This window comes from Chiloscyllium plagiosum, unplaced genomic scaffold (genome assembly GCF_037043375.1).
Source record: "Chiloscyllium plagiosum isolate Xiang-an unplaced genomic scaffold, Cpla_swu_hap1 HiC_scaffold_3, whole genome shotgun sequence".
NCBI lineage: Eukaryota > Metazoa > Chordata > Chondrichthyes > Orectolobiformes > Hemiscylliidae > Chiloscyllium > Chiloscyllium plagiosum.
The window spans coordinates 66,564,761-66,589,549 of NW_028270141.1; the positions used below are offsets into that span (position 1 = coordinate 66,564,761).

The following is a 24,789-nucleotide window of genomic DNA, read 5'->3' on the forward strand; positions in this document are numbered from 1 at the left end:
AACAAAGTCTTTAAGTTTATTATCCCAATCAAGAACTAGTGATCCAGACTGAGACCTTTGGCTCTATATGCTTTTGAAAACTACCCATTCAATAGATGCAGAAATGATCAGACAAGGGCTAAGTGCAAATGTAGATCATTTTAATACTTTGAGATTTACAAAGATGTACTACAAGATTTGTGGAATATGTTCAAGTTTGAACATTCGTCCCCGTACTGTAACCATAGCTTTGTTCAACTTTATCCCCAGGTGCATCATTTAGAAGTGAACAAATTAAAATGAAGCTCATTCCTGAAGTTTGTTCATACATGAATTAAATATCTTTTTCCTTCAAGTCAATTTTATAGAATTGCAGAGATTGATGACCGCTAGGACAAAATGACTTAAACTGTATTACATTATTACACCTTAAAAACATTACATATTTCAGTGATTTGGTTTCAACATTGAAAAGCACCAGAGTTCAACATTTCTGTTCATTGATCACTCCTAGCAAATGCTCTCAAAGCCAAATTCTGCAGGTATCTTTTGTAAATGTGAGCATCACTTACACTAACCTATTTATGTAAATGAAAATGTTGAAGTTTAAAAAATTATGACAATATAGTCTTATTTGGGTCTCAAAAACCAAAAATGTTAGTATCAATCTTACTGGTCGTGCTTGATTCCTAGGGATACTTCTCATTTACTAAGTTTTTTCTGTAAATACAATTCCATATTTTTCTCAATTGTGGATGTGTCATATTCTCTCATCATATCATATTCAAGCCAAGGTTTATCATGCTTTTTGGCTTCCTCCATTTGTTCTTCTGTGAGGCATAAATCGAATCGTATACCCTGCACCTTGAATTGTGGACGTTCCCAACGTTTTGACCATGGTTTTGGTTTCATTTTTACTTTCAGCTGTTTTTTAAAACAAAAGGGAAAAGAGCAGCTAAGAAGCATGTCACACATTGATTTTAGAGATTGCACTGTTATTTGCACCCACATTTTGCAATTAAGAAATACTTTAATCAAATTTGACACAAAATAGTGAGCTATTCAGCCTTTCAAGATTGCTTCACCATTCAGTATAATCTTGTCTGATCTTCCAACCGAGTACTGTTTCCACTTTCTGCCCATACCCTCTAAACCTTTAGTCTTAAGAACTATATATAACTCCTTCAAAATATTGAATGTTTTCACCTCAACTGCTTTCTGTTACAGAATTCCACAAGTTCTCTCCTCTCTAGGTGAAGAAATGTCTCATTTCAGTCCTAAATGGCCTACCCCATATCCTGAAACCATGACTCTTGCTCCCGGACTCCTCAGGTAATGAGAACATCCTATGTTTGCAAAAAAGCAAAAAACTGCAGATGGTGCAAATCTGAAATAAAAACAAATTGCCAGAGAAACTCAGCAGCACATATTGAAAGAAAGCATAGTTGATGTTTTGGGTTCAGTGACCCCTCATCAGAATTGATTGTAGCTAGGAAAAAGTGGTACATATACTGAAGGTGGACTAGGGGTTAATGGAGTAAACAATAAAGAGAGATGAAACTCAATATTGAGTTCTGAAGGCTCCAGGGTCCCCAACTGGAAAATAAGATGCTATTCTTCCAGCTAGCGCTGAGCCTGCAACAAGCCTGAGACACAAAATACAGAATTGGCCTGGAAACAGTGATGTGTTGAAAGTGGCAGGCAACCAGAAGCTCAGTCATATTTGCGAACAGAACATAGGTATTCTGTGAAGTGTTTGCCCAGTCTGCATTTCATGTCTCCAGTCTAGAGATGAGTACATGACTTTATGGAATACCTATGTTCTGTCAGCAAAAATGACCGAGCTACTTATTGCCTGCTACCAAAGTAAATAATTTTATATTTTCCCCCATTATATTTATCTGCCATGCATTTACCAAATCTATCAACTTGTCCAATCACACTACATCCTCACAGCTCAACTTCCTACCAAGCCTTGCCTCACGGCAAACTTGGAGATGTTAGGTTTAGTTCTTTCATCTAAACCACTAAAATATATTGTGAATAGCTGGAGTCCAAGGCCTGATCCCAACAATATCTGACTAGTCACTATCTGGCACTCAGAAAAAGATATGTTTCATCCTTTCTGACAATCAGTTTCTATCCATGTCAAAACACTATCTCAAACCCATGCATTTTAATTTTACATGCTCATCTCTCATGTCGGACCTTAACAAAAGACTGCTGAGTCCAAATAAACCACATCCACGGCCTAACCCTTATCAGATCTACTGGTGACATCGCAGAAAAACTTTAGATGTGTCAAGTATGATTTTCCTTTCGTAATTCTATGCTGACTGTCCAATACTGTCCCTGGTTTCCAAGTGCTTTGCAGTTAAATATTTTAGGAGAGAGTGAGGACTGCAGATGCTGGAGATCAGAGCTGAAAAATGTGTTGCTGGAAAAGCGCAGCAGGTCAGGCAGCATCAAAGGAGCAGGAGAATAGACGTTTCGGGCATAAACAATGGATACGAGCATTTTCCCCACTACCAAATGTCAGGCTAACCAATCTATAATTACCTGTTTTCTCTTCACCTTTTTTTAAGTAGTGGGCTTGCATTACCTACCCTACAATCCATAGGAACTGTTCCATAGAAGAGTCCACAGAATCTTGAAAGATGACTACATGTGCACCCACTTAGTCTATGCTCACTTCTATAAGTATTTAGGGATTTTGATTACTGGGCCATCGCAATTTATTGGGCTGTAATCTCAAATTTCCCAATACCATTGCTTACTAATACTGATCCTTTTCAGTTCCTCCCTCTCTTTGGATCCGGTGTTCCCCAACATTTTTGAGACATTATTTGCATCCTCATTTGTGAAAACAGAACCAATGTACATATTTAATTAATTGGTCTGCCATCTCTTTGTTGCTCATTATTACTTCCCCTGTTTCTGACTGTAAGGGACCTACATTTGTTCTCAATTTGTTTTATATTGAAGCTTTTAGAATCTGTTTGTATGTTCCCTGTATAACTGACTCTCAGACTCTATGTTCTCCTTTCCTGACATTTAAACTGCTCCCAATCCTCAGCTCTACTTTTTCTGGCCAATTTGTATGATCCTTCCATGGAACTAATACTATCCCTAAATTCCTTTGCTAGCAATGATAGGGTCACATTTCCCATTTTATTTTTGTGCCAGATAGAAAGGAACAATTCTTGCGGTTCATTCATGTGCTCTTTAAATTGTCATTGCCTGTCCATCATCCTTTTATTGATGTTCCCCAACTTATCATAGCCAGCGTGCACGTCATACCATCACTGACAATCATTTATGATCTAGCCTGGAATATTCTTGAGAGTTTCAAAAGTTGAAAAATATACACAATCAAATAATGAAATCAAATGTTTGTATAACTTTCACTGATAAAGTGGTTTCATACCAAATTGATAGGGACCTCAGCACTAATAGGCTTAGGTACAGGTTTCATGTCAAAATCGAAAGTGCTGTATTCTGGTAGAGCATCACGGAGGTACATTAAGTTATCATCAAGTCTCTTTTCTAGCCTCAGCACTTCAATCTGCTGTATTCGAGGGCTATACATATCATAGCAGATCTCAACACCTAGAAGAATAAGAAACACAATGAATTTAATCAAAAGTCATCAAGATATAAAAAGCAATAACTACAGAGCAAGTTGCCTCATTGATAATTGCCAATATACCCTGAACCAAAGATGGTCCTGCTACTCCCTGCAACCTCCTTTATATTTTCATTATTGTTGGTATTATTGTCCCTTTGCAGATTTGCTCAAGAGACAAAATATATAAAAGGCATAAAGACAAATTAAAACATTTAGAACTCAATACAGATGTTTCAAAAAAAAATTTCAAACTTCATACGAGAACGAACCAGTACGTTTCCATTAAAACTTTAGTGTTAATGCAAAGCAATTTCACCAATGTCGCAGTTTAATGCAGTGTCAGTGCTCAACCTAATCTTGCAAAATTAAAAGCAAACATGATCTTGCCTACCCTAGAAGCAAACAATATGGAGATTGTACCATAAAAGTAACAGAAGTTACTTTTAAAGTGACAATGAATTTCTGCCTGCAGTTCATAAAGTTAGCAGTTCCTATGCTTTTTACCATTGAAAATAAAAATAATAAAAAAATTAGTTCAAATATCTCAAAATGGCAAAAAATCAAAGACAGTGAAAAAACAGTTGTGCCAAATTTTAACATCTACTACAAGTACGACTTAGAAGCAATCATAATCTTTCAGACCCTCGCACTTTGGCTTCTGAAGCCAGTTTCCTATTTAGATGAAATTTTACAGGTTGAGCAGCCACACAGTTATATTTACAAGCTCAAGTCAAAATGATTAGTTTTCTAAATTCCTACACATTGATATTTTCTAATTAGTAAGCTTGTTGTAAAAGTTTTTATTTTTAACTAAAATTATCAGCATCTTCACAATCGAAACATTTAATGGCAATCATTAAAAACATACCTTGACCATCTATGATGTTTCTCAGGACAAAGGTAGCTCCTAAACCTTTTCCTGATCGTTGGATGCAGATTCCAACAAATCTGTTGACTTTGTTATTAGCATTACTGTCTGCCATACTAACAGCAAGGATACTTCCTATTGGCAAAAAGGGTGAAAATATTAAACAGTGAAGACACATTATGGTCCCAGGTTCGATTCCAGCCTTGGGCGACTGTGTGGAGTTTGCACATTCTCCCTTTGTCTGCATGGGTTTCCTCCGGGTGCTAAGAACAACACTCCACCACCACCTTGTCTCCTACCATAAGCCAATTTTGTATCCGATTGGCAAGTGCACCCTGAATCCCATATGAACTAACTAATTAGTCTATCATATGGAACTTTTGTCTATCTTTTTGGTTACTTTATTTAAAAAAAACTGTCAAGTTTGTGAGACATGATTTTCTTCACACAAAACCATGCTGACTATTTCAATCAATCCTTACCTATCCAAATGCATGTAAACGTTATCTTTCAGAATAGCCTCCACCAACTTAACCACCGTCAAATCAAACTCACCGGTCTATAGTTTCTCGGCTTCTCCCTCCAGCCTTTTGTAAGCAATAGCATGACGTTAGCCACACTGCAGTCCTCCAATATTTCACCTGTGTTTATAGATGATAAAAATATTTCTTGATTCGTGGCTGTTAGACACCTTGAATTTGTGTTACTGATTGAATACACATTAAGTACTTCAGAACTGGTGCTATTGTAATTTGAAGACGACGATCCAAATATTAATAATTTTCTGCACTTCAGTCCCTTCTGTCCTTTCGCCATGCTCTGTTTATTTATCATAAGGAACATCATATTTCACAGCAACTATTTTGTTTGTTCACATTAGGCTGGGTCGGGATGGGTTACTCTTTGCAGGGTTGGTGTGGACTGGTTGGGCCGAAGGGCCTGTTTCCGCAATGTAGGGAATCTAATCTAATCTATTCACAAATTTGAATTAAAGCATATCAAATAAGTTCCCTAATCGAGCATTTTGCTTTCTAAATTCAAATTTATCCACGACAGCCTGATGTGAACAAACAAAACAACAGTTGCAGTGAAATATGATGTTCCTTACGATAAATAAACAGAGCATGGAGAAAGGACAGAAGAGACTGAAGTGCAGAAAATTATTAATATTTGGATCGTCTTCTTCAAATTACAATAGCACCAGCTCTGAAGTACTTAATATGTATTCAGTCAGTAACATAAATTCAAGGTGCCTAACAGCCACGAATCAAGAAATATTTTTATCATCTATAAACACAGGTGAAATATTGGAGGACTGCAGTGTGGCTAACGTCATGCTATTGCTTACAAAAGGCTGTAAGGAGAAGCCGAGAAACTATAGACCGGTGAGTTTGATTTGACGGTGGTTAAGTTGGTGGAGGCTATTCTGAAAGATAACGTTTACATGCATTTGGATAGGTAAGGATTGATTGGAATAGTCAGCATGGTTTTGTGCGAAGAAAATCATGTCTCACAAACTTGACAGTTTTGTTTTAAATGAAGTAACCAAAAAGATAGACAAAAGTTCCATATGATAGACTAATTAGTTAGTTCATATGGGATTCAGGGTGCACTTGCCAATCGGATACAAAATTGGCTTATGGTAGCAGACAGGGTGCTGGTGGAGTGTTGTTCTTAGGATTGGAGACTTGTGAGCAATGGTGTTCCACTGGGATCAGTACTGGTCTACTTTTGTTTGTCATTTATATAAATGATTTGGATGAGAATATAGAAAGCATGGTTAGTAACTTTATTGATGACACTAAAAGTGATAATATAGTGGAAAGTGAAGAAGGTTATCTAAGATTACTAAGAGTTCTAAGAGTTCTTGATCACTTGGCTGGCAGATAGAGCTTAATTTGGATAATGAGAGGTATTGCATTTTGGTGATTTCAAACAAGAACAGGACTTATACAATTAATGGAAGAGCCCTGGGTAATGTAGAACAAAGAGACCTAAGGGTTCAGGTACACAATTCTTTGAAATTTGCATCATAGGTAGACTGGGCGGTTAAGGTGTGTAGCATCCGTGCCTTCATTGCAACTCCTACACTCAAAAAGTCCGAGCAAAGTCACATTGAGGTTGTGTAGGACATTGGTGAGGCGTCTTCTGGAGTACTGTATGATGTTCTGGTCACCCCATAAGGAGGATATTACTAAACTGGAGAGAAATTTACCAGGATTTTGAAAGGAATGGAGGATTTCAGGTATAAAAATAGACTGGAAAGACCAGGACTGTTTTTTTAAACTGGAGGTTGAGAGATAACCTTATTGAAGTTTGTTAAATCATGAGGGGCATAGATTAGGTGAATGACAAAACCAGTGGGCATATTTTTAAAGCGAGAAGAGAAAGATTCAACAAGGGCATGAGGGGCAGCATTTTTTTTTTTTACACAGATCCATGTGTGGAATGATCTGAGAGAGAAAATGGTGGATGCAAGTACAGTTACAATGTTTAAAAGATATTGGATAAGTTCATGATTTGGAAAGGTTTCGAGATATTGTAAAGGTTTGGACAGTTAAAGGCTGAGTGCAGGCAGGTGGGACTAGTTTAGTTTGTTCCATGGTCTGTTCCATGCTGTATGACTCCTATGAACAATAGATGGTTAGACTGAGATGGCAGATTGGCCCAGTGGACTAATTACTCTTGCTCAGCAATGATACATTTTTTCATAGCTAGGAACCTTCAAACTAAGCAAGTCTATGAGAAAGACACACAAATCATACAATCACCAATTTTAACATCCACACTCCCCTATTATGATTAAGGACAGTTGGGGGAAATCCTTACATTGGAAATTCAGTGTTCCCACCTCCATTTGCCACTTTTAGGGAGAACAAAAACATTTTAAAATGGAAGCTCACTTTAAAAATGTTCATAAAGTAAAGATTTTTGCAAATATAACTTCAACTTGTAATGGAATGAAATTATACTTAGTTGCTACAAATACATATTCATCCTGAGGCTTATATTGTACCACATTAAATGTATTTGTATTTAATTCTTTTACATCCCAATGCTACAATGTGTTTCCAGCAGTTTTATATGTATAAATACAATTTATTAAGCATATTACTAACCTACACAGAATTCTGGTATATTTAATACTTTCCGTCTCTGAATCATATCTTTTCTCTCTATGCTGAATTTCAGGGGATTTGTCCTCCCTCTCCGCATTATGAATTCAGGACTTACAAACCTGTTAAGAGAATTATAACATTAATTTATTCAGCAATTAGGATCTAGCATTTAACTTAAGGATGGAAAATAATAATTCTGTAAAATACTTTCTATTAAAGCATCAAATATTAAATATAATCCACTTCCATAAATAAGGAATTTCAGCACAAAAAGGGACCAGTCAATTCTTTCCAGCTATGGCTAAAGTAGATTCCTATGAGGAGATAATTTTGCCAAGTCCTATTTCTTCCCTAAGTAAGTTCAAATTTTCCTACTTTCTCTCCATTCCCTGTTGCCTTTAAGTAATTGTCTTGTACCTTTTCAAATGCTGAATCAATGCACCATCGATCAAATATGACAAAGCATTCCACTGGGATAATGCACTGAATAAACTTTTTCCTTCCCTCTCGTAAATTAATGCTTGATAATATAATGGCCTCTTTAATTTGGATCCCAATCAAAATGTCCATTCCATCTATCACTTTCAATCTCTATTAACTCATCCTCAATTGACTTTGCATAAAACATTTACCCTTATTTTAATCTAGGTGAACTTTGAGAAGACTAATGTCAATTTTTATATCTGCAACAAACTCTTAATACTGAATCAGAAACCTTGACCCTATATTTTTTGGGTTTAAGCATCATATTTTCACTTACACAGACTATTTAATTCCACCTCTGTTGGAGTTCCCACAATTTGGAAACTCTTAAAAGTAACACCTTTTTCATCTCCAAAATTGATGACTTCCATAAATCCTTGCTGGCCAAATCCAAAAACAAATGTAAGCTTACTTAAATTATTGTTGTCTATTGTGACAATGCTGCCCCTTTAACAAGGTTATGTAGTCCTTGTTTTTTTTCTCCAAGGGGGTTGAAAGGCAGAGGTGCCAATATTTCTGGAAATGGCTAAACAATGGCAGGAGATTAGCCAGTTATCCCAGTTCAGGTCTTTTACTAGTTTGGTTTGTTTTAGCAGGCAGTCAGAAACTGCTGGTAGGACAGAAATTGTTACTGTGAAAAACAGTTCCATGCTTTAACTGATGTTTTTTGCCTGATTCATCTCTCTGAAATCTCTCCTGCCTGTAAGAACCTAAGTTTGAAATCACCATTTGCCAAGGGGTATTATTTTGGGATGTTGCAGGTAATGGAACAGCTCCTTCGTTAAGTTGTGATTTTGAGTCAGCTGGGTTTCCAAATGGTTAAGTTATTCTAAACTTTGTTTTCTTTTGTTTGCGTTTCAACCGTACTGTGCAAATAAATTCTGTTTTGCTTAAAGCAGAGTGGTTTGACCAGCTGCATCACTTTTGGAATATCCACTTTACATCTGCCTTTAAAATAAGAAAAAGTTAGGGTCTGGCCTACCTTCTTAAAGTGTTTTGAGGGGGTCTGGCCTGGTCCATAACACTTTCTTGATCTGCATTAAGATCAGGCCATCATCCAGGCCTTGATGATCCACATAGCTTTCTGTCTCTAATCCATTACACTTAAAATCCTAAATTATCTTTAAACCCAACTTCTATAAACCTCCAAACCTGCTTTCTTTTCAATACATTCTAAGCTTCTCAAACTGGTCTCTTGTGCATCACTCCATCCCCTGATCTGTGTGGTACAGCTTTCAGCTGCCTAGTGCCCTGAAACACACTGCCTGGATAACTCTACATCCCATTTTCTCCACATTCCTTCAGAACTTATGAGAAGATTTAGTTCAGCAAACAAACCTCCTGAAATCACTTTCTGTCTGTATTTCCATTCCTCTTACTATTTCTTTGTAAATGCCTTGCATCATCTTGCATTTATATAGTGACTTGAACATGCAAGTTATTATTGTAAGCTTTCTGCAGTTTTTACATGGATATTATTATATCCCAGTTGCATCAAGAAACCAAAACTGCACTCATAATCCTGGCTGAAGCCTTTGATTAATATATACGTCAGTATCTATTTATCTTCTGTTCAATTCCTCCTATGTAGAACCAAAGTTAGATTTAGATTTAAAGAACTTTTATATACACTCACTTATCCCTGCTCAACTAGATCTCATTACATTCAAAAATTAACTAATGAAAGACAGTCATTTCATAGTATAACGAAACTAAGGAAAGCTAACACAGATTTGAAGAAAACTATGTTCAGCTGGAGTGATTTTGATAGAATAGTAGTGTTTGATAAACTTCCACATAAAGACTTAACAACAAAGTTGAAGCCATAGAGTCATTTTTGCACAAAACAAGAATATTCAATGTGGTCCATGTGGATTCACTGCAGACTAATTGTCAGTCCCATTTGCCCACTTCCTCACCAAGTCCTGGTGGGGAGTGAATTCTAGTTCATTACTACTCTCTGTATTAAAAATGGTTTTTCCTTAAATTCCCTTTTGCATTCCTTAAAACTTTGAATCTGTGTCACCTAGTCCTCATACCAATGAGAACAGTTTTTCTTTGACTATCCTATCTAAATCTCTAATAATCATGAATATCTCTTTTAAATCTCCCTTCAAGCTCCTTTGCTCCAAGGAGAATAATCCCAGCTTCTCCAACATCCCCTCATCCTTGAAAGTATTTTGGTAAATTTTCTCTGCACTCAATTAGGACCCTTACATCTGATCAGAACTAAGTACAATACTCCAGTTGATATCTATCCAGAGCTTTTGTTAAATAAGGGAGCAGCATACATTCTTTGCAGTAGGTGTGTCAGAGTACCAACAGGAATGTAGTATGGACAGGGAGGAACTTTGAAAGAAAATTAGGAAAGTTAAAAGAATGCATGAAAAAGCATTGGTGAATAGAAGAAAGGAAACCCCAATTATATAAAGAACAGGAGAATAAATAAGGAAAGAGTAAGGCCCATTGAGATAATCTGCATGTGGAACTAGAAGACTTGGGCACAGTCCTCAACAATGACTTTGTATCTGCCTCTAAATAAACAAAGCTAACAAAGTGTAGACATCAGGGTGGAGGAGTACAAAATATCAGAGAGACGGACAGAGAGAGGGGGAGGGGGAGGGAGATCAGGGTGGAGGAGTACAAAATATGAGAGACGGACAGAGGGGGGAGAGAGGGAGGGGCAGGCAGAGAGAGAGGAGGGCAGAGAGAGGGGCAGAGAGAGAGAGAGAGAGGGGCAGAGAGAGAGAGAGGGGCAGAGAGAGAGAGAGAGGGGCAGAGAGAGAGAGAGAGAGAGAGGGGCCGAGAGAGAGAGAGAGAGGGGCCGAGAGAGAGAGAGAGAGAGGGGCCGAGAGAGAGAGAGAGAGAGAGGGGCCGAGAGAGAGAGGGGCCGAGAGAGAGAGAGAGAGAGGGGCCGAGAGAGAGAGAGAGAGGGGCAGAGAGAGAGAGAGAGAGAGAGGGGCAGAGAGAGAGGGGCAGAGAGAGAGAGAGAGAGAGAGAGGGGCCGAGAGAGAGAGAGAGGGGTCGAGAGAGAGAGAGGGGCCGAGAGAGAGAGAGAGAGGGGCCGAGAGAGAGAGAGAGGGGGGCAGAGAGAGAGAGAGAGAGGGGCAGAGAGAGGGGCAGAGAGAGGGGCAGAGAGAGGGGCAGAGAGAGAGAGAGGGGCAGAGAGAGAGAGAGGGGCAGAGAGAGAGAGGGGCAGAGAGAGAGAGAGGGGCAGAGAGAGAGAGAGGGGCAGAGAGAGAGAGGGGCAGAGAGAGAGAGGGGCAGAGAGAGAGAGGGGCAGAGAGAGAGGGGCAGAGAGAGAGAGAGAGGGGCAGAGAGAGGAGAGGAGAGAGTACTAGTTGATCTGGCAACCTTAAGTGGATAAAACCATCCAAATTAGGTATATCCCAGGCTGTTAAGTAAGGCAATGAGGAAGATAACTGAGGTCTTGGTAGTAATTTTCAGATTCTCTCTGGCCACAGGCATGGTGCCTGAGGGATGGCGAATGGCTAAACTGATCCATCATTATTCCATTATTGATGTGCTTATCCCCAGATCCTTGAAGATTACAGAATAGGAATAAAGGCATATGGGATACTGTTATTAGCTGAAGTATAGAACACAAGGTGAGAAACGGAACATAAACAGGTCAGTCATGATCTTATTAAAAGGCAGAACAGGCTTGAAGGGACAAATGGCCTACTTCTGACTAAGTTGTATATTTGTATCTACTGTGGTGTGTGTGTCAAATGTAGAAAGATCAAGTAAAGATAGCAGATTTCTTTCAGGGATGGACATTAGTGAACCAGAAAGGTTATTATGACAATCAATTATTGTTTCATGGCCACCATTACAAGTATTCCATCCCAGAATTATTAATTGAAGTTAAAGGTCACCAATTGCCGGGGTCTCTGGATTACTGAAATAGTAATAATAAAATAATTAGCCCATCGTTTTCTCATGTTGCCTTTGCTATAAAATGAAGCCAAGTATCTGTCTCAGAAAGAAAAAGTGAAAACTTAAACCCTTTCTCAGCATTCAGTGTACAGATGTCACTACTGTGGAAGAGTACACTGAGAATGCAGCCTTGGTACACTTGGAGTTCTCTAAAAGGTTGCTGCTGTTTCACACCATTACTCAGCCTGGACATAACAGCTAAGGCTTTTGTATATGTTGATTTCAGTATTCAGTGATAATTATTGAACAAAAGTTGGCAATATGACAGCACCTCTTCAAATGAAGATTTGATAGATATTTGTCTTGAAATTCATTAGGGCAAAACTCAACATTCTTCTATCAGCACTCATCTCTAAGTGCATGACTTGAAGATATAAAAGCAGCAAAAAGTGTCAGCTCCAAAATGCAAGTTTTACAGAAGGTTTTTGTGTTGCACTACCATAAATGACGTTACTTTTCATGTTGTCATGAAAGAGATTACAATGAGCAGCTTTGACAGGAAGCCAAATTCTTCCACTTCAATAGACTACCTTTTCCCAGCTAAGTGAATGCCTTAGTGAAACTGGTGAAGGTAACATCAAGGCATTACTCCTACTGCTGCCAGACTGAGATGATAGACTATATAAGTATGGTGCTCAAATACATTGTCAAATGGGAGATTAAATTTGATGTCGAAAAGTATGAAGTTATCAATTCTAGAAGGGAATATAAAGGGTATGATTTTAAAGAGGATACCAGAACAGAAACACCTGGAGGCATACAATAAGTTATTGAAGGTCACAGAGCAGGTTGAAAGAGTGGATAAAAAGACATATGAGGATTCTGGGCAGAGTACAAAAACAAACAAAAAAAAGTTACAAAGTACCTTATGGTTTGGCCTCAATACAAGTATCGTGTCCATGCTTTATAAAGGCAGTGAAGATTTCAGAGATGGTGCGGAACAGATCAATAAGAATTATGCTAGCAATTAAAGTCTCTGGTTACATGGTTAATTAGAGCTGTTGGAATTGTTCTCCTTACAGCAGAGAAACCTGATCAGAGATTTGATAAAGGTGTTCAATATCATGAAGGACAAAACAAAGTACACAGAAAAGAACATGTACAATTGGAAAAAAGATCAAGAAACAGAGGACATAAATTTAAGGTGACTGGTTAAAGAAGTCAAAGAGACATGAGAAAACTTTAGCACCTGCAACATATATTCTTGTCTAAAAGTTGAATTTTTGAAATCAACTTTTTAGATAAGAAGTAGGGGCTCAGTTTATACAAAAATAATGATTTTGAATGGGTGAAATCCAAGTCAGTTTTTGGGAACTGCCCATAATGGATAGCAACTGCTGGCTATGGTTCTGAATTCAGCAGAGACTGCTGTTTCAGACGATCATTTCTGATGGCCCATATAAGAAAATGGCAATTGTGCAAAATACTCTTACGAGAATGATCTCACCAACCCTACCTCCATAAGTAGCATTAGATATCTGAAGAATTAAGAATTTGTGAGCAAAACATCAGGGGCCAATTAATACACGTGGGAAGTAATAATTGCATTGTAGTTTTATCACTGGATTAGTAATTAGATACTCTTTAAAGATCTGTGGTCCTGGATTAAAATCCCATCATGATAAATAGTGGAATTTGAATGTTTAAAAATATGGAATTAAAGTCTAATAATGATCATGGAACCAGTTTATTTGTCACTAAAACCATCTGGATCAACTGCCTTTTGGAAGGAAACCTGACATTGTTATTTGGTCATTCCTTCACGGGACTCCAGACCCACAACGTTCTTACTGACTCTTAACTACCTTCTGAAACAGCCCAGCAAGCCTGACAGCTGTATCCAGCCACGAAAATGTCTCAAAAAATGAATGAAACTGACAAACTACATGTACCAATTTATATGCCCAGAAACAACAGTGGCAAAACCTAACAAAATGCATATCCTTACTAATATCAGGGGGCTAGTGGCAAACGTGGGAAAGCTATTTTACAGACTGGTCAAGCAATAGCCTGAGAAAGTCACATACATGGAATCATATCTTACATAGTGCCTAAGACAACAACATTCCTATACCTATGCCACCTGCAAGGCAGGTCCAGCAGATGTGACGGCACTGCAGTATGCAGTTGGGACGTGAATGTCCTGGGAGTCTTCAACATTGAAGTCTGACACCATACAGCCTCATGGCGCAGGCACACACACACATCACCACTCCCCCCCCCCCCCGCCCCCAAATATTGGAATAGCAAATATTATTCCATGCTTAACACCACTTGGAGGAAGCACTGAGAGTGGCAAGGTCATAAAATTTACTTCACTCTGGGTGGGGGACTTTAAATGTCCATCACCAAGAATGGCTCAGCAACACCACTATTAACCAAGCTGATCAAGTCTCAAAGGACACAGCTACTAGACTGGGTCTGTGGCAGGTGGTGAAGGAATCAATAAAAGGAGAAAAACTCTTGCTCTCACCTTCACTGATCTGCCTACCACAGGTGGATCTGTAGGAGTCAGTAGGAGTGACCACCACACAAACCTTGTGGAGAAAAAGTCCCATCTTTTATTTTGAAGACATCCTCAACTGTGTTGTAACACAGCCATAAAGCAAAATGGAGAAGATTTTGAACATGGCTGGGCATCCATAGAGTGCTGTGGGTCATTAGCAGCATAGTTGTACTCAAACACAGTCAGCAACCTCATAACTCAGCATATCCCCAACTCCATCAAGCTGGGGAATCATCTAGTTCAATAGAGAATGGAGGAGGGCATGCCAGGAGCAGGGCAGGAGACCTATAAATTAGGTCTCAACCTGAAGCTACAACACAACTATGTATGTGCCGAACAGCATAAGAAATACGTGATAAACAAAGAAATTCTAGGACCAATGTATCAGACGTATGCCTTGCAGACCCGCCACATCCCACTGTCAATGGTAATAGACAATTAAATGACTTGCTGGAGAAGAAGGTTTCAAAACCCTCCATTCTGAGTGACAGGTGAATCCAGCACATCATTGCAACAATCTTCAGCTAGAAATGCAGTGGGAATGATCCAACTTGGCATTTTACTGTGCAAGTCGCCAACAGTACAGATACTTTAAGCTAATCTGATTCACTCCATGACATATCAAGAATCAGCTGAACGTACTCGACACTACAAAGGAAATGGGCTTTGACAACTTCCAGTAATTGTAGTGAAGATCTCTGCTCGAGAACTGCCACATTGTAGCTAACCTGTTCTAGTTCAGCTCCAATTCTAGCATCTATCTAACACTGTGGAAAATTAAACACTAAACAAAACTGGTTCTGAAGGGTCACTGGATCAAAACATTAACACTGCGTTCTCTCCACAGTTGTTGCCAGACCCGTTGAGATTTTACAGCAATTTCTAATTTTGTTTAGATGTAGAAAATTATCCAGATATGTCTCGTTCACAAAATGCAGGACAAATCCAAACCAGCCATTTACCGCCCACCAGTCTACTCTCAATCATCAGTCAGATTATGGAAGAGGTAACCAACAGTGCTGTCCAGCAGCATTTGCTAAGCGATAATCTGCTCATTCAAGTTCAGCTTGGATTCTGCTCAGGTCAGCTCCTGACCCTCATTACAACTTTGGACAAAAGATCTGAATTCTGGTGGGAAGCTGAGACTGCATTTGGCATCATGGCAATATTTGACTAAGTGCGGCATCAAGGAGCCCAAGCAAAATTAGCGTCAGTGGAAATCCAAGGAAAAAATTTCCATTGGATGGAGTCATATTTAATACAAGGAAAATGGTTGTGGTTGTTGGAAGTCAGTCATCTCAGCTCCAGGACACTTCTGCAGGATTTCTTCTGGGTAGAGTCATATAATTAGTTCTGCTATAATGTGTGCCTCTTCAATGCAAATTGGTTATAACATGATTGAATAATTTAGACCAATATTTGTAGAATGCAAACTTTCCTTATCTGTATTAGCTATAAGGCGATTCCAAACCTAGTGTTCTGCTGTTACATGGGATCATGTTTAAAACATGGGATCGCATGGGAATGGAACTATCATGTTACACCAGAACACTGTACATCATTAGATATTTCATAATCAATTCCTCCCATCATAAGGTTAGAAATGGAAATGTTTGCTTATGATTGTATAAAGTTCAGCATTATTCATGATTCTTCAGACACTGAACCAGACTATGTCCAAATGCAGAAAGACCTGCACAATTTACAGGTTTGAGCTGACAGTTGGTGAGAAACAATGTCATAACATACATGACAAGCTATGACCATCTCCAACAACAGAGAACTTAACCATTGCCCCCTGACATTCAATAACACTACAAGTGTGGTGCTGGAAAAGTACAGCCAGTCAGGCAGAATCAGAGGAACAGGAGAATCGACGTTTCAGGCACAAGCCCTTCATCAGGGATTAGGCTTGAGGGCCAAGGGAACTGAGAGATAAATGGGCCGGGGTGGGGCAGGTAGCTGGGAATGCAATAGGTAGATGAAGGTGGGATGAAAGTGATAGGTTGGAGAAGGGGGTGGAGCAGAAAAGTGGGAAGGAAGATGGACAGGTAAAACCATTAAGAGGGCGGTGCCAATTTCAAAGGTTGGGTCTAGGATAAAGTGACAGGAGAGGAAATGGGGAAACTGGTGAAATCCACATTGATCCTGTGTGGCTGGAAGACTCTCCAGCTCTTCGGATGCTGCCTGACCGGCAGTGCTTTTCCAGCACCACACTCTCGACTCTGATCTCCAACATCTGCAGTCCTCACTTTCTCCTAAGAACATTACCATCACTGAATCTTCCAATATCAATATACTGTGGTTGTCACTTGTCACAAACAAATTCATTAGAATAAATTATTATACTACAAGAGCAGGTCAAAGTAACTTTGCTCCTGACTTCTAAAAGTCTGTACACCAAGAAACAGCATAAGTCAGGAATCTGATATAATAATTCCCACTTGCCGAAACAAGTGCAGTTCCAACAAAGGCTTGACACCATCTAGGGCAAAGCGGTTTACTTGTATGTAACCATATCCTCAAATATTCATTCACTCACTCTCAATGCACAGTAACAGCACTGTATACCATCTACAATCTGCACTGCAGAAATTCACCAAGGTCCCACAGACAGCTCTTTCCAAACCCACAAATACTACCACTCAGAAAGACAAAGGCAACAGATACATAGGAGCAGCATCATCTGCAAGCTCCCCCCTCCAAGATACTCACCATCGTGACTGAACTACATTGTTTGATCAAAATTCTGGAATTCCCTCCCTGGGTACACTGGGTACACCTACGCCAAATGGACTGCAATGATTCAAGAAGCCAGCTCAACACCACCTTCTGAAGAATAGTTGGTGATTGACAATACATCCCAGCCAGCAAAGCTCACATCATCCTATTGAGTAAAATAAATATTGATAAAAAGAATCTTTCGGTCAAAAATCAGAAGCTGACCTTTACACATCATCAGCTAGTACTTGGGTATGAATGGTTCTGCTTGTGTGCGTGGGGGAGAAAGATTTAATGATGGCTTTCAAACCAAAATTGGACTGGCAGCTAAAGGACAAACAAGTTGAAGACCATCAAGGAAAGGGGAGGTGAGTGGGGAACAACAGAATTGCTCTTGCAGAGCACTTTCATGTGCTCATTTGATTCAGCCTGAGACAATGGCAAGAAAGGATGATGGAGAAAAGAGTGGTGAGATCACAAGATTATGAGGGCAAATAAAGGCAACAACTTGGTTTTCCCAAACAAGTAAAAGGAACTGTAGGTCATCTAAGAGTGGTTGTCAAAAATAATAGTAGAGTGGCAGTGAAGGCATCAAGAAGAGGTTGATAAGACAGAACTTGCTGTTTGTCAGTACCTGCAAATTTTGTCAGATGATGTAACCAAATGAGCATTTAGATAATGGGAAAGGAACCAAGCATAGAACTCACCTGGAATTTGTCTCCATATAGACTCACCGAATAGTTAAAGCACAGGAGAGGTCACTTAGCTTCTCATGTTTGTGACAGCACCCTACAAAAACAACTAAGCACTTCCCACCCCCCTACCTTTTCCTCATAACATTCTAATTTTTTCTGTCCAGATAATTATCAAAATTTCATTTCGAAAGCTACCATGGACAAACCTTCACCATACAGTCTAGGCAGTTAAATCCAGATGCTAATGAGTCAGTGTAAAATTACCTATTATATTTGGTTCTTTTGCCAATCACCTTAAATCTGTGCTGTCAGTACTTTATTGGTGGCTACAGGACAGGACTATCTCCCTCTCTGCGCAATCCAGATCTCTCATTACTTTCAGCACCTACATGAAATCTCCTCTCAAATATCTCTATAGTGAATAGCCCCACTTTTGACAATCTACCTACACAATTGATGTTTCTCAACCATAGAACTTTAGTATCTCATTGCCAAGACTTTACATGCTTCCTGTGGCAGGGACGAGTACCAAATTGAACACAATATTCCAGTAGAGTCTGTCAAATTTCCTACAATACATCAGTGTCTAAACAAAGAATCCTGCAGCAAATAACTCCCCTCCTGACTTCTGAAAGCTTGTCCTTAAGGCACATGTCAAGAGTTATGTCCTGGATGACAACAACAGCTCAACGTCATTCAGAACAAAGGAGCCTACTTGATTGTTTGCGGATGTGGTACCACTCAGTTACTCCACTACCAATGCTCAGTTTCAGCAGTTTTCAGACAAATTTGTTAGAATTATTTGAGGTGGTAACAAGTAGGACAGATAAAGGGGAACACTCGATGTAATATATTTGGATTTTCAGATGGTTCCATGGGTTAGGCTATCAAATAAAATATGGTGGCTTACAGTATTGGGGGTAGTATACTGACATGGATAGGGAGATCTAACTAATATAAGACATATGCATTAGGACAAGAGGACCACTTCAAGATAGCAATTGCTAACTACTGCAGTGCCATAGGGATGCGTGGTCCAGGACAAAAATTTTCCTAATAAATATGAATGATTTTTATTAGGGAAGTGAATGTACTTTCCCAAATTTGCAGATGAGCCAAAAGATAAATAGGCCAGTGGTGAGGATGACAGAGCGATATAGCCAATTGGGTGAGTGGACAAAATCTTGGCAGATGGAGCAAATGTGGGAAAATGTCAGATTATGCACTTTCGAAGAAAGAATTGAGGAAGTGATTATGATTTAAATGGGAAGGATAGAAGAAATTTGCAGCCCTGATTGGTCCCCATGCATAAATCACAAAAAGTTAAAAAACAAGTTCAGACGGTAACTGGGAAGGCAAATGTTAAATCAGCCTTTATTTCAAAAGAATGAAATTTAAAAATGAAACTATATATGGCATTAGTTGGATTATGACTAGAATACTGTGAACAGTTTTGGTCCCCTTATCTAAAGGGAGCTATATTATCATTGGAGACAGTCCAGAAAAGGTTGTTTAGGTTGATCTTGGGCTAAAAGGAATTTTCTTATAAAGAAAGATTGAGTGAGTTGGGCTACTTTTTAGAGTTTAGAAAAATGACAGGCAAGCTCATTTAAATACATAAAATTATTAGAGGGGTTAACAGGGCAGATGTGAGAGGTTGTCTGTCCTACTGGGAAGGTCTAGGACCAGGGAGCATAATCCCAGAGTAAGAGGTCACCATTTAAAACAGTGATGACAAGGAATGTCCTCTGTCAAGAGGCTATGAATCTGTGGAATTCTTTACAATAGAGAGTTGTGGAAGCTGAGTCTAAGTATATTCAAGCTAAGACAGATAATTTTTTAATTAGTAAAGGAATCACAGGTCATGAAGATAAGTAATGAAAGTGAACTTGAGGATCATCAGATCGGTCACTCTTCCATCAAACTGAGATGCAGTCTTAATGGTTGAATGGCCTACTTCTCCTCCTATGTTTTTTGGGTCTTACGATTCCCTAAGTAGTTATCTATTGTAAATCGAAATGTAGTCTCTAATAATTATTCTTTCAAGATCCATGTCCAACCATTTTGAGGGTTGCTTGGTTTATCACATTCTCATTTCTGTAAGAAGGTAAAATTTGCTAGCCCTCTCAAATCTCATAATACCTTGAAAATCATATTTAATGCTGTTACCTACTTATATAATCCATTATTCTATGGAACCTATCCTTTGATTGTGATGCATTCCATCTTTAGCACCTTTCTAACCCTCAAGCACAGATGAATATTGAACAGAAAAAGATTGGAATTGATTTTACTGAGATTAATGTATTCATTAAAATATCCATACTTAAGCAACCTTTATTTAATTTTCATCATATTGAACATCTTCTGCACATTACCTTCTCTGTGTTGCTCCAGACTGTGTTTTGTCTATGATAACAGGTTTTGATGGAGGCTGAAATTTTGAAGCTTTGTCATCACCTGTTGAGGAACTTAAAAACCTTCTTGGTGAAAACAGAAGTCCTAAAATGAAAGGAAAAGAAGTCAGACTGTAGGCATAACCTAGTAGAAAATGTCTAAATAAAAGCAAATTACTGCGGATGTTGGAATTTGAAACCAAAAGAGAAAAGGCTGGAAAATCTCAGCAGGTCTGGCAGCATCTGTAAGGAGAGAAAAGAGCTGACATTTTGAGTCTAACTGACGCTTTGTCAAAGCTAAAAAAAAGGGAGAAATAGGGCTGAGTCATGGCTCCAGAAACAAAGGTAGCAATAAAGAGGTGATAATGACAGTGCATAGAGAGATTATAGGGAGATTAGGAGCTGTGAATGACCAAGGCTGAAGCCAGTGCTATGGGACAAAATATGTGAGGGATGGGTGAAGCAGAGACAAAATGGAAAACAGGGGAGAAGGGTAGCAAAGGGGAAGAGAGGAAAAAGGTGGTGAGAGAGTGGGGAGCAAGAGAGACAATCAAGAAATAAGAAGTACAGAACAGTGAAAAAAAATTAACAAAAAAGAGAATAAATGAAATAAAATTACAGAGCAGAATGAAAGCAGAGGGGTCGAGATGGGATAATCATCTGAAGTTGTTGAATTCAATGTTGAGACCGGCAGGCTGTAATGTGCCTAGTCAGAAAATGAGATGTTGTTCCTCCAGTTTGCATTGAGCTTCACTGGAACATTGCAGCAGGCCAAGGACAGACATGTGAGCATGGGAGCAGGATTGTGTGTTGAAGTGGCAAGCTACGAGAAGGTCGGGGACCTGATTGCGTACAGACCGAAAGTGCTCAACAAAGCGATCACCCAGCCGGCATTTTGTCTCTCTGACATAGAGGAGACCACATTGGGAGCAACGAATGCAATAGACTAAATTGAAAGAGGTACAAGTGAAATGCTGCTTAATCTGAAATGAGTGTTTGGGGCCTTGGATGGTGAGCATGGAAGAGGTAAAGGAGTGATGACTTGGTGTCATGTGATATTTTTAACTTTGTGACTATGAGTTCTTGCTGGATCTCATCAATGCAATGCCATCAATGCTGCTGACTTCTGCCAAAACACAACACCCTCATGAGTCTGCTTCGGGCCCACCTCATCGATGCAACTGGATCTCATACTGTGCCCAAACCTGCCTCTGCCTGTATGAATCTGCACCTGACGCAGATACTGTTGGGAACCCAAACTCGCCAAACTTGCTGCAGCAGCAATGAGTCGGCGCTTTGATGATGCAGAACCCAAACTTGCCTCTGCCTTGAGTCCGCAATACTTGGCCTACCTGCTGTCGATGCTGTAGCTGGAACTGAACTCTTCACTGACAAAGTAAATTAAAATTTAAAGAAAAATTAGAAAAGGGGGAAGAGGGGGAGAAAAGCAAATAAACAAAAAGTGGACGAGCCCCAGGCTCAGAAGCCCCACTCCACCGCCATCTTACTGGAAATCTTACCAAAAATATGTCTATTCCACCTGACTCAAACCTATTTCTTCTCTTTAGAAAGGCTAAGTAAGATTGAGGAAACTGGAAATTCCTTTACAGTTTGTTTAGGCGTTTAAAGCTGGCCAAGCTCATTCCTCTAGTTAAACATTTGGTGCATTTTGTAAAGGGAGGTCCCCAACACAACCAAGAAAAAGATCAGCTCTCACTTGAGGATTAAAGAGGATTCAAAATGCTATCCCCGCATTGCATGTAACCTAAAATTATTGTTAGACAACCAGCAACAATATGCATTAAAATAAGCACCTTTATCGCAATAAAACCATCTTGAAGCATTTTCAAGGAGCACTAAGCGCTATGGACACCAACCTACAGAAGGTAACATTGGAGAGATGGAAAAAGGTTAAAGGATTAGGTTTTAAGGAGAGCATTACAGATGAAGGTCCCAGGCAAAGCAACACAGTCAACTTAAAATTTAAACTTCTTACAGTGTACATTTGCAAAACAGAACTTTGTCAAGAGGCTAACTAGCAACTTTGATTCAATACATCACTACATATTTGGCTGCATTGCTTTGGCAATCCCAATATTTAACTGGTGAAAATTTCAGCTCATTCAGTACTGGATGTTAACATGGCAGGAATAGTGAATAAATTGAGGGAGATGGGGGTGAGGTAGAATTGAGTGTCTTTAGTGTATACATCAAAAATGACAAACTATTTTACATAATATCACAGAGGACAAAATTCAGATGAGAAGTGGGTGATGGCCAAGAATAAATCAGGGCTGAATTTGTGGGTGCATGAAGAAAAACTATTGCAACTTATATTCAGATAACAATCTGATGAACAAGAATGAAAACAAATAAAAACAGTTGGACAAAATAGAGGTGTTTGCAGTCAGGTTGGGAATGACAAGGATAGTTTAGTTTTGTCACAGCCACATAGGATATGAATACAAGTTTGAAAGAAAATGGAGATTGGATGTTAGTGCATATGCTAAACATAAACCTACAATCTTGAAAAGAATATGCTGAGGTTAGGCATGTTGATGAAAATTACAAGAACACCAAGTCCCCAGACAGTGAGATAAGGGCAAAAAGAGTTATTGATAGAGGCACATTGACTAGAACTCAAGAGGCAAGAGTGAAATGTAATGACATTAAAATCATTGAATCAGATAACATAAGAGAGACGGACAATGATTTTTGTTTTAAGCCATTCATGGGACGTGAGCATTTCTAGCTATTTAAATACTTATTGGCTACTCCTAATTGCCCAGAGTGAAGTTAAGAGTCATATTGTTGTAGGTTTGGAGTCACATGTAGGCCAGACTAGGCAAGGATGGCATATTTCCTTCCCTTAAGGATAATAATGAACCAGATGGGTTTTTTGTTATGGTGACCTAATCATCATCAGGCTAGCATTTTATCCCAGATGATTACCAAATTCAAAACTCACCACAGGGTGGAATTAAAACTCATGTCCCCAGAACTAGATTACAAGTCCAGTGTCAATACTACAATGCCACCACCTTCCCCAGTTGTGCCAAAGTCAATGCAAAGAGGCTGAAGCATGACAGCAGGGATGTCAGGTGGCATTACACACTGTGTCAGGAGCAACAAATGAAGTAGAAAGGATAGGAAAGACTATTCCAGGATTTGGAGCCAGTGACAGTGAATAGGTCGGTGCAGTTTCGATGCCTGAAACCAAGTAGAGACCCACAGTGTTTTGACTAAAACCAAGGACCTTGTGGAGATGATCCCGCTGCAGTACATCAACTGCCTTCAGACAATACTTACTGCTCAGAGAGGTTCAGCCAAATCCAAATACAGATGGGAGTCGTCTAATGGGCCTCTTTACCCATACCAACAGATGTACATATACCCAGTTATTTAATTAAAAGGGAAAATAACACAGATGCTGGCAATCTGAAACACACAGAAAACCCTGGCGAAGAGTCATTCTGGACTCGGATCATGAACTCTGTTTCGGTTTGTCACTTTCTCTCTCCCCGTAATTTGGAGATGTTGGTGTTGGACTGGAGTGTTTAAAGTTACAAATCACACAACACCAGTTTGGAGCCAACAGGTTTATTTGGAAGCACTAGCTTTCGGAGCGGGACTCCATCAGACTATAACCTGGTACTGCGTCGCCATCTCTCCCCATAGACGCTGCCAGGTTTCTTCAACTGTTTCTACGCTCATTTAACCTCCGTTACCAAGTTTTCAAGCCAAAACCAACGGCCACCTTCACCAACCGGTCACTTCCACCCGGAAATGGACGGGCGGGGGTATCTCTCGCGCGCTCGGTTTCCGGGAGCGGAGGGTCTCACGGTTGTTTAATTCCAACCGTCATTCACTCACGTTTACTAGCTGCAGCACGCGAACCCCGGACAATCACTTCAACAGCCGCCATCTTGCCCACAATTCTTCACTGCGCAAACTCGGAAAGCGAAGTAGAGCGCCACCGGGAAACAGCGGACAGGAGGAAGGTAAAAGTACCAGTGAGGAAGGGGACAAGGACTGTGGGCACAAAGTATGAATAGCCTTGGCCAAAATCCAATTAGTGAGATTCGGCGAAATGCAGTCAGAGGGGAAAAAAAGGCACTCGAATAGAGAGTTCAGAGGTGAAGTGAAAAAGTAAATTAGACGGAACGGAGCATGGAAAGTGATTGACTGTTAATATAAAAGAGATCCAAAAAATATATACTGAATTATTACCTGTGTACGACCTGTCTTTTCCACAGAAGATACTACCTAAGTCACAATGAAAGAGGTGATAATTGATCAACTAAAGTTTAATGAAGAGAAAATATTAGAAAGACTACTAAAAGTCGATAAATCATCAGAAGTGAGCAGAATATTTGTGAGGATGCTCGGCGAAGTAGATGTTTATTTTACTGGTCTTGCTCAATGGCATATGAGGCTGAATACTGTAGTTTGATT

General features: G+C 39.4%; 1 protein-coding gene across 1 annotated transcript; it reads right to left on the reverse strand.

Moving 5' to 3' along the window:
• Positions 1-119: 119 nt before the first annotated feature.
• Positions 120-24,291, reverse strand: mrpl19 (mitochondrial ribosomal protein L19). The gene is made up of 6 exons (XM_043683051.2): positions 24,208-24,291; positions 20,317-20,440; positions 7,595-7,713; positions 4,476-4,610; positions 3,407-3,588; positions 120-903 (listed from the first exon to the last, which is right to left on the reverse strand). The coding sequence occupies exons 1-6, from the start codon at positions 24,257-24,259 to the stop codon at positions 682-684; spliced, it is 834 nt and encodes a 277-aa protein (XP_043538986.2). The 5' UTR covers positions 24,260-24,291; the 3' UTR covers positions 120-681.
• Positions 24,292-24,789: the final 498 nt, after the last annotated feature.

What these genes read in the sequence shown, in the direction of transcription:
- mrpl19 (XM_043683051.2), bottom strand. Translation starts at nt 24,259, where the DNA reads ATGGCGGCTGTTGAAGTGATTGTCCGGGGTTCGCGTGCTGCAGCTAGT. An exon ending in AAACATCATAGATGGTCAAG is followed by an intron (nt 3,589 to 4,475) that starts GTATGTTTTTAA and finishes TTATTCTTCTAG; the next exon opens with GTGTTGAGATCTGCTATGAT. An exon ending in CTGAGGTCCCTATCAATTTG is followed by an intron (nt 904 to 3,406) that starts GTATGAAACCAC and finishes TTTAAAAAACAG; the next exon opens with CTGAAAGTAAAAATGAAACC.